At 35.5% G+C, this 19,971-nt stretch overlaps 1 protein-coding gene across 5 annotated transcripts in view; it reads right to left on the reverse strand.

The window, feature by feature from the left end:
• CEP350 (centrosomal protein 350) overlaps positions 1-19,971 on the reverse strand; it is a 133,051-nt gene that overhangs the window by 91,518 nt on the left and 21,562 nt on the right. For 4 of the 5 annotated variants that reach the window (XM_061183056.1, XM_061183054.1, XM_061183055.1 and 1 more), the window contains 7 exons: positions 19,226-19,848; positions 15,058-15,171; positions 11,807-11,920; positions 7,427-7,573; positions 4,889-5,544; positions 3,993-4,114; positions 141-1,201 (listed from right to left, as the gene is read on the reverse strand). In XM_061183056.1, coding sequence (XP_061039039.1) covers positions 141-1,201; positions 3,993-4,114; positions 4,889-5,544; positions 7,427-7,573; positions 11,807-11,920; positions 15,058-15,171; positions 19,226-19,848 — 2,837 coding nt within the window. Of the gene's footprint in view, positions 1-140; positions 1,202-3,992; positions 4,115-4,888; positions 5,545-7,426; positions 7,574-11,806; positions 11,921-15,057; positions 15,172-19,225; positions 19,849-19,971 lie in introns of those variants that run through there. The other variant, XM_061183057.1, reaches the window with a different exon arrangement.

Consider the following 19,971-nt stretch of genomic DNA (forward strand, 5'->3'; position numbering starts at 1 on the left):
AATTTGGACAATAATAAATCTCTACTATCCTTGTAATGAATGATGAAAATTTATAGTTAAGTATTATCTTGTACAGAATTATGAAATAATTTATCTTAAGATAACATACAAATATTACAAGGGTTACTTATTTTTCTCACCTTTTCCATATAATTTATATGATTTTGTAAAAATATTAATGACACTATGTGGACTTCCCTTTGCCAGTTCTTCCCATGGTCCTTTGCTTTGTGTACCACCTATGGGCCCAAAGAGTGGCAAAAATTTTTCAGCTTCCTTCTGAAACTCTTTGATGGGTTCATAAGCATTTCTTTCTCCAGCACAAAATTCCTTTTCTTTTAAGATTTCTGCTAACTTCAAAGGGGACCGTCCATCTTGACCTCCCTCTTCTTCAGAGAGACTACCCTCACTAAGAAGAGGCCCTTCACTCACTGAATCTGTGCTGGAACCAAGAGACATTTTGGCTTTGTCTTGAGAACAAGCTTGCATATCAGAGCTAGAAGAGTCAGTCTGCCTCTTACACAACTGTGCCAGCAGCCCTTCTGGTTTGGGACCAGGGGATCTCATTCTGAAGCTTGATATGGCACTATGAGGTCTTATCATCTCAGGAAGCTTTTTAAATTCACTAAGGTTGCCTACACCAGGAAGATCATCATCAAAAGTTGCATGAGATACACAGGTTCCCAGCATCTTTTGAATTCGAGCAGAGAAAACATCTTCTGCATCCTCTTTCACAGGTGGACTTATAGCCTTGGTCCAATGTCCATCTTCTTGGGGTGTTTGCTCCACATCATACTCAGTGTTCCATACTGACCCATAGTTAATGTTAGCCCCAGCTAATTTCTTAGCTTCACTTTCAATCCTGCTGGACAAAGAAGCAGCTGTTGCTTTCAAGGCTTCAATACGATCCAGTTTACTCTTATATTGGCTAGCACTAGGTTTTAACAAGGCATCTGGATGAGCAGCTGGTGAGGTCAGATATGGTTGAGGTGTAAAAGTTAATGGCCCTGAAGCCATATTATGATTCTTCCTAGTTGGTAAAATGGATTCAAAATCCTTATGCAAAATTCCTACGTGCTCTAGACTCAAGAGATGGGAAAGTAAATTTCCAGCTGTTCCAACAAGAGGCTGTGGTTGAGAATGGTGGACTCGTGGACTCAGTCTGTCAGGCTGCATCCATGTAGGATCCATCAAATCCCTTCTGGAAAGGAAAGTTACAATATGTTAGTTAACACAGGACCTCAAAACTAAGCCACCTTTCTTTTAAGTTTTGTTTTTTCTGATTATAAGAGTAATGCATAGCCACTGCAAAAAAAAAAAGACAGACAGACAAAGGATAAAAAAGATAAAGATCACTCATAGCTAACCAATGAGAAAGAGGCACTATCACTATTTCATTATATCTTTCTAGGACTTCCCTGGTGGTGCAGTGGTTAAGAATCCGCCTGCCAATGCAGGGGACATGGGTTTGAGCCCTGGTCCAGGAAGATGCCACATGCCACAGAGCAACTAAGCCCGTGTGCCACAACTATTGAGCCTGCATGCCACAACTACTGAAGCCCGCACGCCTAGAGCCCGTGCTCTGCAACGAGAAGCCACCGCAATGAGAAGCCCGTGCACTGCAACAAAGAGCAGCCCCTGCTCGACACGACTAGAGAAAAGCCTGCACGCAGCAACGAAGACCCAATGCAGCCATAAATAAATAAATAAATAAATTTTTTTAAAAAGAATTATATCTTTCTAAACATTTTTCTACATGTATGTTGTGTTTCATGTTATTTTCACGAAAATGAAATCTTATCATACTGTTTTGTAAACAGCTTTCTTCAACTAAGACACATTTTTTAAACTATTGAGGAGAAGGCAATATAACCCTTAAAACTCTGTGGACAAAATTTTTTACAATATTAGCTCTACCTTTCTCTTTAAAAATAATGTTACATAAAAGAGAAATGCTTAAGATTGTAGGCATCATATTACTCTAATCAACACATATTTAATAAACACCAAACAGTTATGTTTAACATTGAACATACTAAAGAAATGAGATTATTACAATCTAGTTCTAAGAAAAATTGATAGGGCATCCTTAAAGGCTAGAAACAGAATAAAGATGTCCTAGATGACATTATATAATTCACTTATATTTCCAGATTATAGACAACCTCCCTTGTATAGTATATTAAGGAATACTATACAAAGGTTAAAGACTGGTGTTAACTATTAAGAAGATCCTTAGAAAAAATAACATGAGGTTTTGTCCTTGGTCTTGTCCATTATTTTTGGATTGATGACATGAAGACATGCTTATCAAATTTGTAGATGACAGAAAGTTAGGAGGCATGGCTAACCCAACAAATTATCGAATTATGATTCAAAGTTATTTAGACAGGCTGCAACCTAGACCAAACTAGTATGAATAAGTATGAAGTCCTACCAATTAAGTTAAAAAAAAATCATCTGGAGGAGGGTAACCAGGGTGATAAGGGAAATGAAAGGCATGTAATACAAGGTTTGGTTGAAGGTTATGTGGTAGCAGTCTTGTATATTGAATGACTGCTATGAAAGTAGAATAAAGGAAGACTAGTGAATAGATTCTATATCACAGAATATAGACTATTACAAATGCAAGGTGTGAGGTTATTAGTGCCCAAATTAAGCTGGTAGTAACAGAAATACAAAGGAAGTTATAAATAAAAAGGTACTGCTGAGTAAAAACCCAAGATCTTTAAATTCAAGTATTTAGAATGACAATTTTGTGGCAGGCTCTATGTTGATGGTAGAGGAATAGCAGTACACAAAAATGGAAAGATTTAATCCAGTTATGACCTAATCCTTACTCTTCAGTTTCAGAAGATCTAGCAGGGATGAGAGACGAATAAACAGCTAAACACGATGCCGTTAAGTACTAATATAAAGATATATAAAGTTCAATAGGGTATAGATAGGGAACAATGAACTCTTGATAGCCAAGGAAATTGACTTTTGAGCTAGATCTTCAAGGTCTTCAAGGTCAGATAGGTAATTTGGAGTTTTCCAGGTAGCTAATGCAGAATGATGGAACATGAAGGGCAAGGAAAAGAAATGCTGTGCTTTTAAGCATAAACTAACTGAGAGAACTCGAAGAATTACAAGGATTACATAAAATGATATAGGCAAAGTACTTAGATCAGAGCCTGAAACATAACAAACAATAAATGTTAGCTATTTTTATCAATATCATTATTCTCTTGGGAGGTGAGGGGGGCAGCAAGGGGGCGAGAGGATCATATGTATTAACCCAAAACTGGTTAAGTGACTTGATTTTTATTCCCAAAACGGTTATTTCAAAGTATAACTTATAACCATGTAATCTGAAAATCATCTTAACTTTCATGGACAAATAGTTTTTTGTTATTTTTTTCTTTTTACTTTACTGCACACTTTACAGCAAAAAAAAAATTTTTTTTCTTAATTTTAGGTAAAATAGCCCTCATTCACCAATCTGAATTCAAATCAAATCCCTTTTTAGTCCTCGTCCGTGTGTTCATATGCATATCCAAATATAGTTTTTGAGAGGTAAGATATGTTGATATAAGAGTCATATGAAGAAATTTTGAATAGTTATGGATACAGAAATGCCTTTTGAAAAATATTCAACACAAATACTTAAAAATATTAATTTCACTGTGATTCATTTATCCGACAAACATTTATTTATCTGTGTTTACGTCAGAGAAGGCAAGAGTGCTTCCAACTGCAGGTGATCCCCAGGAGGAACTGATATTTACACCAGATATTAAAGAACAGGCAAGAGTTGAACAATAGAATAGAGCATGCAGTAAGTACAGATGTATACCATGCTTAAGTATCCATCAGAAGATATTAACCAATTTCTAAATAAACCTCTTCTTCACAAGAAGGTCAATCAATAAAATTCACTGAGCATAGACCACTACACTAATATCGTGGAAAGAAAGAACCTTAATCATCTTTCATTCCCCCCTTTTTACCTTGCAAGAGGCTGTGGAGGTTCTGACAGAGACATGTCACTACTGGAAGATGCACTTGGGGGACGTTCCTGCACTTTGTTCTCTTTGTCAGATTCTCCAGATGGCTGATACCCTGGTCTGGTCTAAGAAAAAAGGACATCAAAGTTATCTGACTCCCATCATAAAGATATATTCAAGGAGCACATAAGATAAATATTAAGTTGCTTCAACTTTACAAAGATCACGAAATGCAGGAGCTTTTTTCTCTCAAATAAAACCAATTCAAATTTAGTTTGTCTTAAAAGCAGCCATTACAGTTAACAGCAAAATTACACCTGAAATCCAACAAAGGCACCTAACACACTGCATAATTCGGAGGAAATAATACTCTTTCTAAACCTCAGTTTTTTCACCTAATAAGTGGAAATACTAGTAGTACCTACCCTTCTCAGGGTTGTGAGAATTTACTGAAACTTAAGCCTGTAAAACATTTAAAACAGTATGTGGTATATGGTACAGACTCAAATGTTATTCTTATCCTTAAAAACAATAGCAATAGTCATAAAATTAGCACACTAAAGTAGGATATTCTCTAATTTCAACACAGATAACAAAACTAGGCTTTTCATTATTAATACAGTCTAACTTTGCTCAGTAATACAGTAAAAACTAGGCAAGGATATAACTAACAGCAGTGATGAGACAGATCAGTAACAATCACTCTAGGAAACTAACTGAGCACTTATTTTCAATCGTATTTATCTAGAATAAACTTCATGAAAGGCCATCATTATTATAAATACTGTCTGAGCATATGTCTGAATATTAGGAATGGTGAGTAATTTTTAAATAGTATAGCAAGTAAGTTTTTCCTAACTGTGAATTACTTCCCTTTGTATTTCTGTCACTACTATTACCTGTGTTTCCTGCATATGTTGATGAGTTGGCTCTTCAAGCAATGACTTTTCTAGAAGCAATTTGGAGTAAGTTTCCTGCAGTCGCCTATTTGCTGATGGCTCAGAAGGAGGCACATTTTTCACTTTAGTAAAGGCTTCTTTCTGTTTCCGGTAGAGCTCCTGTAATCGTTTGTTCTTCTGTTCCGTGGCCTCCTTTTGAGCCTTCTTCTCCTCATTTTGCTTCCTCTTCCTTTCCTCCTGCTGTCTAACAATGTACTGTCGTACCTCATCTGTATCATAGTGACGCTTTTTGGAAATGACAGGGGGATCTTCATTAGCTGTTATTTTGTCAGGTTTTCTTTTTATTGGGCTATGACTCCTAGGAGCTTGTATTGATGCTGATGGCTTCTGATTCTGTAACTCTCCTGTCTCTTGCCTTGCAGCCTGAGCTGCTGAATCCAGCTGTAGGTCATCAAGAATTCCACGAATTTCAACAGGTAAAAAGTCCTTATTTAAGGCAGCATTTTCCTCCTGTTTATTATCTGGAAGAGATGGAACTAATTTCTTTACATTATTTTCTGACCGAGCTCTACTTCTTGAACGTTCTGAGTTTCGTGGAAGATGTCTATGTGAAACATCCAATCTGGGATCCGATTCTGCTCTTCCAATATGACCGCCTACAAAGTATGAACTGTTAGTGATGTATTAAAATTCTATATTCATTCCTAAGATTTATCACACTAAGGAGAAAATTAGGAATTTCGCTGTATCTTAAACTCAAATTCAAATATCCTATAAAGTCTCCTAAGGAATATTTTAGAAGGAAAGAAAAACAGTAAGAGAAGAATTTCAATACTCTTAGAAACTATACTTCCTCGGCATTTTTTAAAATTTTATTTATTTATTTATTTTATTTATTTATGGCTGTGCTGGGTCCCCGCTTCTGTGCGAGGGCCCTCTCCAGCCGCGGCAAGCGGGGGCCACTCTTCACCGCAGCGCGCGGGCCTCTCACCACCGCGGCCCCCCCTGCTGCGGAGCACAGGCTCCAGACGCGCAGGCCCAGCAACCGTGGCCCACGGGCCCAGCCGCTCCGCGGCACGCGGGATCCTCCGGGACCAGGGCTCGAACCCGTGTCCCTCGCAACGGCAGGCGGACCCCCCAACCACTGCGCCACCAGGGAAGCCCCCTCGGCATTTTTAAAAAGTGCATCTTTTGGGCTTCCCTGGTGGCGCAGTGGTTGAGAATCTGCCTGCCAATGCAGGGGACACGGGTTCAAGCCCTGGTCTGGGAAGATCCCACATGCCGCGGAGCAGCCAGGCCCGTGAGCCACAACTACTGAGCCTGCGCGTCTGGAGCCTGTGCTCCGCCAACGAGAGGCCCCAATAGTGAGAGGCTCGCGCACCGCGATGAAGAGTGGCCCCCGCTTGCCGCAACTAGAGAAAGCCCTCGCACAGAAACGAAGACCCAACACGGCCAAGAATAAATAAATAAATAATTTTTTTAAAAGCCTTTTAAAAAAAAAGTGCATCTTTTAATATTTCTGAAATAAGGACATATCTTGCTGTTGATATGAATATTTAACTATATGAATAATTACTATTTCTCTCCCATATGCATATTTAATGTTACTATCTCTCTCCCTCACCAAACCCTCAAATAGTTGTTAAAAAACTGACAATGTTATAGGCTGCCACAACTCTCCAATGAATAACAGAAAAAATTAAATATATGGAAAAACAATCATTTTATCATCTGAATGTTTGTTGATGTGGCTTAATTTTAGGCTAAGGACGGTGTGAGTTTATTTATAAGCTAGATGAAAGTGAAGAGGAACAAACACAAAATACATATTGACTTCTATATACCAAATTGCATCTCTTACTGAATCCATTCCAGAAGCTCAAATTCAGGCAAATTTTTGCCATTGAAAAGGAAAGCGGGCTTGTAGGTATTTATATTTCATTTCCCAAAATTAGTGTTCATTAGTGAAAAAGTAACTGGTTATTTCAAATGGCACTCAAGATGTTTCAAAAAGAAAACAGCAATGGACTTGAGGGTCAAACTAAAGACTTGTGGATCTAGATCAAATTTTGTCACCCACTGACTGTATACCCTTGAGAAAACTCACTTCTCTCTCAGGGCCTGTTTCCTAATCTGTCAAACAACAACAAAAAAATCCAACCTTGTGAATGTCTACTTGTGTTTATGTCTGTGGAGATAAGACAGATTGGACTTGATTCTCTAAAGGTCCCTAAAGGTCTAACAAGATTTGATTACATGATGCTTTGCTATTTATTCATAATGACAGCTAAATGTAATTAATATAACACAAACAGAATTCTTAATAAAGATCATCATAACATGTATATATGGAAATTATCCACAGACAAGCCTAATTTCTTCTTTTTTGAGCTACATTCACAATTATAATGCAAAGTCTTAAGAGCATTCTTAAAAGAGTATTTTCACCTCTCAAAGTACTTACACAAGCAACTTTTAATTGCTTTGCTCAACAATTTTAATGGTTGAGTAATTTAATTTACTAATTTAATTACTCACCAGATTTAGTAGTTCTTTCTCTTCCACTTCTGTCACTTGATGCTATTCTTCGCTCTTTTTGCTCTATTCTAGGTGCAGGTCCCAGAATTTTCTTTACTAATTTTTGTCCATCTCGCCAAGAAGATGTACTTATCAGATGACTGCTACCTAAAAAAAAAAAAAAAAAACAAATATATATATATATTGGATTGAATTTGCAACTTAAATTTTAGCTCTCAGAAGTACATCTTAAAAAATCTCCAAACAATAAATGCTGGAGAGGGTGTGGAGAAAAGGGAACCCTCTTGCACTGTTGGTGGGAATGTAAATTGATATAGCCACTGTGGAGAACAGTATGGAGGTTCCTTAAAAAACTAAAAATAGAACTATCATACGACACAGCAATCCCACTACTGGGCATATAGCCTGAGAAAACCATAATTCGAAAAGAGTCATGTACCACAATGTTCACTGCAGCTCTATTTACAACAGCCAGGACATGGAAGCAACCTAAGTGTCCATCGACAGATGAATGGATAAAGAAGATGTGTTACATATATACAATGGAATATTACTCAGCCATAAAAAGAAATGAAATTGAATTATTTATAGTGAGGTAGATGGACCTAAAGTCTGTTATACAGAGTGAAGTAAGTCAGAAAGAGAAAAACAAACACCTTACGCTAACACATAAATATGGAATCTAAAAAAAAAAAATGGTTCTGATGAACCTAGGGGCAGGACGGAAATAAAGATGCAGATGTAGAGAATGGACTTGAGGACATGGGGCCGGGGGGGAAGCTGGGACAAAGTGAGAGAGTAGCACTGACATATATACACTACCAAATGTAAAACAGATAGCTAGTGGAAGCAGCTGTATAGCACAAGGAGATCAGCTCGGTGCTTTGTGACCACCTAGAGGGGTGGGATAGGGGAGGTTCAAGAGGGAGGTGATATGGGGATATATGTATACATATAGCTGATTCACTTTGTTATACAGCAGAAGCTAACACAGCACTGTAAAGCAATTATACTCCAATAAAGATGTAAAAAAAAAAAAAGTACATCTTACTCAACCATACACATATTTGTAATTAATCTTTTGCTTATCTTACACCAAAGTCAAAAGGTTTACAATCTAATTTTATTTTTAAACTTCAGTCCCCAAAATTAATGAACAGTTTGTTTAAATCTTGACTCACCCACACACCTCAAATACTAAGTGTAAAATGCTTTGAAAGTTAAGTACCAAATACTAATGATTTCTGAAACCTCAAGAACCAGGGCACTGAATCTAACAATTTGGCACAGAACAAAAATATGTCTTAACTATAGTAAGTGTTTGGTTTACCAAAACTAGCACAGTACCTGACACATAGTAAAATGTATGTCTGCTGAATGAACAAATGACTTAAGCTAAGCATAGAAAAAAAATTTAAGGAAACATATAACAAATAGTTAACAGTGATTACCTTTGAAGGGGATGGTATTACAGGGAATTTCACATATTTTACAGATATATAACAAAACTACATACTACTTTTTAATGCATAAAACAATGACATTCAAAAAGCAAATATCATCAACACTTTAAATTGCCCTCATTATAAAACTTCATAAAAATAAAAGTATGTTTCAATAAATACAGCTGTTTACCAAGAGAAAAAATTTTCATTTATTAGCTTCAGATTGTAAAAAAATTAACATTAGACCATTATTTCAAAACAGACGGTAACATAAAAAACAAAAAATGCTGTGAAAGACCATTTACAAAATAGAAACCATTTTAAAAAACTGAAATAAATATGTAAAAGTGTTTAAATGCAAAGCAATATAAGAAATGTAATGGAAATGAAAATAATGAAGTAGCACTTTAAACCTAATTAAATTAGAAGAAAATACTTTTATATTCATAGCCAAAGCTGGTAAAATTACAATAAAAATCACTCTTATAAAAATCATACTTATACCATGCTTGTTGAAATATCAATGGATATAGTTTCTCTAAAAAAAAGAAAAAATAGTATTATATGTCAAAGTGCTCATTTTCCTTGATCAAATAATCCAAGTAATAGAAATGTATCCAACAGAAAGAAAAAAAATAAATGAAAATGTTCACTGTATAATTTTTTATAATATCAGAAGTAACCTAAATATTGAATGGTAGATAGTTAAACTATGTTTCTATTAGAAGGAGTACTGTGTGGCCACTTCAAATTACAATTTCTATAAGAAATAACAGAAATGTTCTTGTCGTAAGATGCTAAGAGAAAAAGATAAAATTTTACGGATACAACAGCTACAATCACCTACTACTGATCTTTAAATTACTGTAAGGAAATACACAAAATAATACTAGTACTTTGTTTAAGTAAGGGCAGTGGTTTTTAATCTGTCTTCTTCTATTTTCCAAGCTTTCTGTGATACTATTTTATTGATTTATAATTTAAAAAAAATACCACCCCCTCCCGCCCCTGCACAGAAATGCTGCGGAGTGTACAACTTGAGACATTCTGTAGGACGCCTGACAAAGTGTAGCCTTTTATCTTGTTTCAGGATGCATATTTATTACAAGTGCTCTGGTTAAATATTGAAAAGTTATATGCTGCAGTTTAGCATTTTGCCTTTGTAATTTACAGAAAGTATTGCAGAAAATAAACTTTTGTTTCATTTTGCAAAAAAAAAAAGAAACTTTATGTTCTTAAGCAAAATGAGAGAGCAGGCTTCTCTTCAATTTCAGCTTAATTTTCTGAATCAAGAGCAAGCAACCACGAATATACTGGGTAGCTATTTATAAATGTTGGCTTCCAAATATGCTGGGTGGTTATTTCTGAATTCTGGCTTTCTGGAAGAGTCTCATGCAGTCATTGGTAGAAAAAGAGGACTTTCACTATAGATAAACTCTTAATACAGCTTTAATACAGTTTAATGACTCTCTGTCTTGGTCACTGCCACAGTACACACATGGGAATTAGCCCACCACAAAACTGGATAAATACAATCCAAGATCAGTATTTGTAAGTTATAGTGGTCCCAGTGCTTCACTTTAAACTATGCCCCTGACAACTAATATTACATGAAAAATACTTTGTTATATTTTTTTAATGTAAGAATTAGTGTAGTTTACATTCAGATAATTCATGTTCCTATAAAATTTTATTTTTTTATTTGTATACAGCCAGGGTCATTCTTGTATGACATCTACAGTTAACAATGGGTGTCACAAAGTAAGTTATTTGCCACTCTTCTGATTAGTCTATGACCAGAAAAACAAGCACCTGGTCAGAAACCAGTGCCCCGTCACTCCTATTCCCTGTTCCCATAAGACTTCGTAAGTTCCCTATCCTACATTCATTACTCTTTACTGTAACTACATATCTACTCTTTTCCTGACAAGATTATAAGTTCCAAGAGGGCAGGGGCTATGTGCATCCTCCTTACCACTGTATTGCCTAAGCTTAGAATACCCCAGTGCCTCACATATAGCAAGTGCTCAAAAATATTTGCATAATGAATGAATGTTTGAATGTCTCCAAACTGAAAGTGACAAGTTCCCAACTTTCTCCACTTTCTCTTGACCCAAATTACTCATTGACTTAAATATGACATACTAAATAGCCATTTTCAATATAGCTAGAAATAATAATAATCAGTAGTAGTGGAATTACACCTAACAATTGAGTGCTTACCATGTGTCAGGTACTATATTGAGTACTTTTGGTATTAACTATTTTAGTTCTCACAACAACCTATGAGAGAAGTAACTACTGCTTTCCCATTTACATATGGGGAAACCAAAGGATACCAAAATTAACTTATTTGCCAAAGGAACAAAGCTAGACATGACAGAGCCAGGTTATAAATCCCAGGCAATCTGGATCAAGCCTGAAATGTTAATCACTATGGAACTAGGGAATTCTCTTTTTCCCCCTTCTTGATTTATTCAGAGTCCAGGCTGACCACTACTAGCATGGACTGCCAGACTTTTCTTGTGCAACATTTATTCTCTTACGAGAATGAGTGAAGGAACTTAGCTACAGTCATAAGCCATCCCTTTGTACATAAAAGTTCACTACATAAAAATCATTACCTTTAATCTGGTTAATTTCTATTAAAAATAATGATAGAAAAAAATAGGAGGGGGGCATTATTCAGCATCATGGTGAATATATGGTTTGATGAGTATACACATACATGAAGACTTATCAAACTATACATTCTAAATATGTTTAACTTACTCTATGTCAATTATACCTCAATCAAACACACATATACAAAATAATGATACATAAAATATAATGAATTTTTGCATGTGTTGAATAATGAGAACATTTATTTCCATGTAGATGCCATTTCACTAATATGTAACTTTAGGATGGGCCTGATATAGAGAAAACCAACCTGTTTTGCATTCTGGACTTGATAACTGTGCTACCTTTTGGACTTTTCGTACTGGCTTGACCACTTTCTTCTCTTTACTTTTTTCAGCAGGTTTTTCTTTCATAGAGCTATCATCTGAAAAGCAGAAACATATATAGCAAATATTATAACAATTGCTACCTACCCACTCATCCTCCCCCCCAGTATGAAAAATCTGTATAAAGTATATGATTCAGGCAGAGAGAGAGAAACCTTCACTGATGCTATTTCTTTGGCCCAAAGGCTACAATGCCAAGTCCTCTTACAGCAAAGTCTAGAGATCACCATTACTCCAATGTTAGGTTCCAATTCTTTGTTATCTTTTTCAGGAAACCCTTGAGAAATTCACCCTGCTTTCACAAACTAGAAGATGCTGCAACAGTAATACTTTCCAAGCTAGATCATAGCATTTATAGAATCTCAGAGGTGAGCACTTTCACAGACTCCTTTTCATTTAAAAATTCCTACTTAACTGAGACATTCATGACCTTCTAGCGTAAAACTTTATAAAATACTCAATATTCCTAAATTAGGCCCTTTTATGATTATGCTAGTGAAATTTGTCAAGGTATTTCACATACACACACATAAGTTACTACTCACTAATTTTTAAATTCCAATCTGGGGAAATAAACTGAACATATAAATTTGAAAATTAATCTCAATCACAGATCTGGATAAATGTACTTTAAAATACATATAGAGCTCTGCATTCCGGGCAAAGAAGAAGTAAATGTGAGTCAAAGGCCCTGAGGCAGGAGCATACTTAGTGTCTAAGAAACAGCAAGGAAGCCAGTGTGAATGAAGTGAACAAAGAGAAGAGTAGTAAGAACTAGGGTCAAGAGACATAACCGAGGGCAAGATCATGTAGGGCTTTATAGCTCATTGTAAGAACTTCAGGTTTTACTCAAGAATAAGATAAGAAATTTTTGAGCAAAGGAGTGATATGACCTAAATTAAATTTTAACAAGGTTACTCTCATAGCTGCAATGAAAACAGACCCATTAGAAGAAGGGCAGAAGCAGGGTAACCAGTTAGAAAGCTACTGCGGTAATCCAACCAAGAGACTGATGGTGGAGGGCTTAGACCTAGGTGGTAGCGGAAAGTGGTTGTATTTCAGACAATGTTAGATATAAGGTGTGAGAGAAACAGAGTGATCAAGGATGACTCAAGATTTGGGACCTGAACAATTAGAAAGATAAGATTAACTAAAATGGAGAGGCTACCACAGGAATAAGTTTAAGGGGTGTACCATGACCCCGTTTAGTTAGTTAGCTAGCTCCATTTTTGGATATATTAAGCTTAAGAAATCTATTATGCATCCAGGGGAAGGTGCAGAGTTAGCAGCTGGATATCAATCTGAGTTCAGAGAAGTCTGGCCAGAGACATAAATTTGGGAATCATCAGCAACAGAGCATATTTAAAGTCCTGAGACTAGATGAGCTTGCCTAGTTTGTATATAGATAAACAAAAAATTTAAAAAACAAAAAAGGAAAAAGAAAGGGGTGGAGGAGAAAAGAAGAGAAAAGAAAAAGAAAAAAAGAAAAGAAAAATAAAGAAAAGAGAAGCACAGATCCAAGCACTGAGACCAGAACCTGCTGATGTTCAGAGATCAGAGAGTCGATTAGGAAAAAAACAACTAAAAAGGAGCAGCTAGACTTAGGAGGAAAACTAAACACTTATGGTATCCTAGACAGATGCCAACTGAAGAATTTCAAGGAAGAAGTGATCAGTGATGTCCAGTGATGCTGAGAGATCAAGTAGGATGACAAATGAGAATTAAACACTGGATTTAGCAATGTGGAAGTGTGGAAGTCACTGATGATCTTGATAACAGCAGTCCACAGACATGTAGGAGCAAAAATCGAACAGAAGGTTTCAAGAGTAAAACAGAGGAGAAAAATTGGAGACAATGAAGATAAGGCAACTTTCTGAAGTTTTGCTGTAAGTAAAAGAAGAGAAACAAGGTAGTTGCTAAAAAGAGTAGGGCCAAAAGAGGGGTTCTTTTATGATGGTTGAGATAACAGCATGTTATCAAACAGTATGTTGATGGGCATGACCTCGTAGAGAGGGAAAACTTGATGATGCAAAAGAAAGAAAACAAGGCTGAAGTAATGTCCTTCAATACACAAGAGCAAATGGAATATAAAACACAAGTAGATGGGTTTGTTTAAGATAGGAGCCCAGGCAGAGTTCACCCACCATATCAAAAGAGAAGGCAGACTATAATACGCAGACCTCTTTAAGAGTTTTTTGACATACATCATTCCACTAGTCTATAATGATACTGTTCTATGAAGTATATAGTTATTATTCCTATTTTACAGATGAGAAAACCAAGGAAGAGAGGTTATGTAACATAGATAGTATACATAGCTAATATGTGGCAGAGCCAGAATTTGAACCCTTGTAAACTGATTCCAAAATCTTTGCTCTTAACTATTATATTTCCTTTCCACATGGGAAAAAATTTCTGAAAATAGTGTTCCAACAGTAACAGTAGGAAAATTGGACTGGACAGTTAATGCCACAATATTTATTAGCAAAATCTCCACTGGGGCTTACTAGAAAAATCTCAGGCTTTAGAGTCAGACAGACTTGGTTTTGAACCTTGGCTTCAATTCTTAACTTTATGCAACCTCGGGAAAATTACTCTTTGGGCCTACATTTCCTCAACTGTAAAACATTCAGAAGACTAAGTACCCAGTAGCATCTTGCCCAGAATCATACAAGGTGTTCAATAGTAGTAACATTATGAGTATGACCTTCCTATTTCCCTCTTCCAATCTTCCATAAGTTCCTCCTTCCATCCTCTATCATTATTCCCTTCCTATAATGTTCATTTCTCTTCCTGCATTTTGCCTTCATGTTAGTTATCTTATCTGCTGCCTGCCAAATTACTGACCATTTCAAAGATCTCAGAGGTCTAGTAGAAGTAAACTTCAACTAGACTCTACTATGTTTTCTTCAAATCAGACAAGTCCAACTCAGAAAGACCCTTAGTTTAAAAATAGCCTAGTTTCTGCCTCATCAGCTATGTATGCTAATTTTAACCCTGGAGCAGAGCCCAGAGGCTAAAAGAGCCTTACAACTGACATCATCACTACTTTAGTATACCATGCAGTTAGAAAAGGGAAATATCTTTAGTTTGGTGACAATTTTATGTTTAAGTATTGCACGTTAGACAGTATGCATGATAAAACACTCAAAACCTAGGAACACTCTACACTCACCTGCAAAGTGAAGTGCTAAGTCACGATACAGTTCTCTACTCATGTTTTGAAACTCAGCCTCCTGCCACACTTTCCCATCAGGTGTTCGAATCTTGGTCTCTGAAGGATTGAAGCCTAATATATAACCAACAATACAGAACATTCTTATTAAAGTTGCATTGAAAGTTTTGTTTGTTATATTCTTTTACAAGTGAGATAAAATTAATAAACTACAAAATTCACTCTTTTAAAGTGTACAACTCCCTGGTTTTTAGGATATTCAGAAAGTTATACAACTATCACCACTATCTAATTCCAGAGCATTTCATCACCCTGAAAAGTAACCCTGTGCCCATTAGCAGTCACTCCCCACACCATTCCCTCTATTCCCCGGCAACTACTAATCTATTTTCTATCTTTATGGATTTGCTTGTTCTGGACATTTCATAAAAATAGAATCACACAATATGTGGCCTTTTGTGTCTGGCTTCTTTCACTTAGCATTTTGTTTTCAAAGCTCATCCACCTTATAACACATATAGAAGCTTTATTTCTTTTATTATTGAATGATATTCCATTGTATAGATATACCAACATTTGCTTATCCATTCATCAGCTGATGAACCTTTGGGTTGTTTCTACTTTTTGGCTATTATGAATAATGTCGCCATAAACATTCATGCACGTGTGCGTGTGTGTGTGTGTATGTATATGTTTTCAATTCCCTTGGGTATTATACCTAGGAGTGGAATTTCTGGGTCATATGGTAACTCTATGTTGAACTTTTTGAGAAACTGCCAAACTGCTTTCTAAAGCAGCTGCACCATTTTACATTCTCACTAGCAATGTATGAGGGTTCCAATTTCTCCATATCCTCACCAACACGTGTTATTGTCAGTCTTTTTTATTATAGCCACCCTAGTAGGTGTGAAATGGTATCTCACCGTGGTTTTGATTTATGTAACCCTAATAACTAATGATGTTGAAAAGGTTTATAAGCTTTTAAAAGAGGAATGCATCATTAGCTACCACATAATATGTTAACAAATACTGTTTGGAAGAAGTAAGCTTCAGTGAGACAAAGCAATATACATTTGTTCAAAAAGACTAGAAATGGAGATGTACTAAATTAAATGATAAATGGCAATCATAAATTATGGATATCAGAGCTACAAACTACCCTTCTCAAGACTAAAAGAGAGACAATGCTACTCATTCTTCTTTTCTTTGAATACAGGCATTAATTGCTATCATCTGTCTGATTTTGCCTATGGCTGAACAAATGGACAAGCTGCTATCTACATAGGCAAAATGCAAAGTATGGAAAACAGTTCTTTAAAACATACCTGTTCAATTTCTCAACAAACATTACACATGTGCTATTTCCTAGAAATCATCATTCTAATTTCCTACTTCAAATTTATCACTACTCTTTTAAGAAACATACAGAACTTAGAATGTTATTTTGCAAAAAAAAAAAATAATAATAAAGTATCAAATGTGGATGATAACCAGAGTAGTAAAAAGATTTATATTTTCAAATGGGCTCCACTTACCAAAGAATCGCCATTAAATATTTTGTAAAATTAAATCAATATAAAGAATGGAGTCAAAAATTGGTAAAAGTACTTTAGAAGTGTTAGATAAAATGTACTGGTAAACTAATTACATGTCTAATAAAAAATAATCTATTCAGCTCTTAGGAACAACAGCATAAGCTTTATTTTACCTGACATTTGTAGCATTGGGCACATACAATTATGCCTATAGCTATATAAGGAAAATGTTTATAAACATAGTGTTCAGTCTATTGCAAACCACAGTTTGTAACAAGAAAGTGTGGCAATTCCTTGTAAAGCTACCTCCCTCCCAACATTTCTCACCCTCATTCCATCTCTCTACATTCAACCCTATCATTTTTTCTTCTCTCCTCTTTAGGAAACATTTATTTCTATGGGAGCCTTTCTTTATATTTGATCTTTACTAACAAGTTAACTTTAAGAAGCTTTCAATATCTACATCAGTTTCTCTTTCTGTTCCCCAGTTTTTATTTCCATTCTCTTTGTGCACATTTTTTCTTACTAGTTGAATTTATTGAATAGAATAAAAAATATACTGTGCATTTACTTGTGTCCAAGACACTGTACTAAGCTCTAAATAAAATACAGATGACCAAAATAGGCTCTTAACATTCTTGGGCATTTAAACCAGAAAGAAAAAGATATGCAAACCACTAAGTATAAGGAAGAATCACATAAACACCACTGTGTTCACTACTTCAAACTTTAAACATACACACACAAAAATGTAAAAACAAAGTTTAGAAGGGGTTTCATATGCTAACAACTGTATAAAAAGAGAAAGAAAACACACACACACACCCTCTCTCTCTCATTTGTATATGAGAAAATTATCTCTAGAATGATACACAAATTGTTAACACAAGTAACCTCCAGAAAGGGGACCAGGTGGTTGGAGCACCAGAGTGATAGAGCTTTTCAATGTACATCCTTTTCATCTTTTGAATTGTGAACCAAGTGAATTTATTATGTATTTGAACAAGTGAAATTAAAATGTCACTTTAGAATACAGTATATTAAGAGGGTTTTAATTTACACTGACAAAAAGTTGGCAGAAAACCAGTTCTACACCGCTGGAAAAAATAAATCCACTGCTCAGGACACCGGAAACCACATTCTGTTACGATTTCTGAAATGTATACTATGTTTCATTAGTTAGCCTCCCAAAAGTTGTATTCATAATATATTTTAATATGAAAATTAACATGTTAAAAATTAGTAAGTAAAAGGAATACACGAAATCCAGTCACCACTCAAAGGAAGTTATACTTAAGATTTTCACTCTGGTTATTTAAGGTTGTTTTCTTTTTTAACTTTTAGATTTTTATAAATTATTAAATAAAATATAGATTCATATCAACCATCTTGACTTTGCCTTAGTGGAATAACTTTTGGAATTTCAGAACTTTGACTTCTAGAATGAACAAACCTTAAAGGTACAATATGTATTTAATGGGTCTGATATAAGTATAGCCAAAGGTTTGGATAATCACTATCTCAGAACCAACAAGAACATTCTGACCCCACCATTTGCTATCTGCGCTGTCAACAGTGTGGGCAATTATTACTACATGGCACACAAACTACTAGAAGGATAAGAAAGAATTTTACTACGGGAACTAGCCATAATTTTATCACAAATTATGTAGAATAAAATGCTAATTATCTATCTTTTATCTAATTCACAATGAATAGCACTAGCAAAACATAATAAACAACACAAAAAACTGTTAATTGCTCAAACTTTAGATAGTTAAATTTGTTCTGTTAAAATTAACAGAAGAAACAAATCTTGGCTATATTTTGATCTTCATACATTTATCCAAACTAAAAACTGAACTTGAAAAAATATCCACAAAAGAAAGGCCAGAATGGCAGGAATTTTAAGACAAAAGTCTAACACAGAGTAACCTCATCAATGAATCAACTCTTTATTAAAAATTTTATATGGGTGACCCTGTGAAAATAGTTTCAGGAATAAAAAAATGCAAACTCCTAAAAACCACCATATATAAAAACTTGAGTTGGGCCAAAAACAGAAATTCTCTCTGAAAAGCATCTTCTCAGTGGAAATCCGATTTAAATATTGTTTTCTTAAACATGGAGAAAACCCCTGTCAAAATTCGAAGGTTAAGGTAACAACAGGGTCCAAATGTCAGTGCCAAAATATTCTGTAACCAAGTATTAACTGGCACTGACTGAATTATCTTTCAAACATTACTTTTGCAAGAATTTCTAATAACAATCCAAATACAATGGCAGAATAAGAGCAATATTCTTTCAGTTCTCTGAAAGTTGTACTAATTTTTATTTTCTCTTTTGTTCAACTTATTAAATGTTCATATGGTGGTTCTCAAACTATAAGAACCTCGAGGGACTTGTTAAAAATTCCAATTCTGGACCCTATCTCCAGAAATTCGGATTTAGATCCAGTGTAGGATCCAGGAATCTGCATTTTTAGCATGCATCCTGAATTAATGTTTTAAGGCATTAGATTTGAGAATCACACCCTGTTCTAAAGATGGTCCTCTCTACTCAAATACATCCAAGGGAGAAAGGGAGACAAGGAGGCAGGAAGACAGAAAAAGACACAAAGACTGATTACAAACCTTTATATGTTGGAGCAGGTGGTGCTGTTGCCACTTTCCTGACCTTTGCTGTCACTGAGCTATCAACATTAACAACCATTACTGGATGGTCAATATGACCCAGATTCTGGCCCTGGTCATTTGTTTCTTCTGAGTGTTCCCACTGTTTCCTAATCCGCTCCTTGAGTTTTTCCAATTTAACATCATGTTGTCGCCGCTTTAGGATATCTAATCTTTGGGAATTACACGTACTAGTAGAAGACGGAGAAGAATCAGTTAACCGTAACACTTTTGAATCAACATCACGGCCCACGTTACATACAGAAGCCTTCAAAGTGTTCTCATTTCCTTTTGCTCTATTAGGCTTTTCTTCATCACTTCTCATAGGAGCTGCCATCTTAATCAAACATTCAGAATTCTGCAATGCATCAACTGTTGGTCGATCATTTAAAAATCTAACAACTGTATCATTGACGACAGATGACTGGGAGCTCTCAAAATCACAGCAATGTATATTCCGATCTTCCTGATTGTATATCATCCGGTTCCCACTCTCAGGCTTCTCTTCATTAACATCCACAGAATATATATGCTTTGACTCTAAATGGCTGGGACTTATGTTGGACGGTGTACCATGGACTTCCCTGTTATTAAAAAATAATTAGCTTTGAATAAAGAGTACAAAAACCAGTCATACAAACTGAATAGAGAACTCTAAGCTAACATTAGAGACCTCAAAAACCTAGAAGTTCCAGTAAGTTAAAAAA

Source organism: Eubalaena glacialis, chromosome 3 (genome assembly GCF_028564815.1).
Source record: "Eubalaena glacialis isolate mEubGla1 chromosome 3, mEubGla1.1.hap2.+ XY, whole genome shotgun sequence".
Classification (NCBI taxonomy): Eukaryota; Metazoa; Chordata; class Mammalia; order Artiodactyla; family Balaenidae; genus Eubalaena; species Eubalaena glacialis.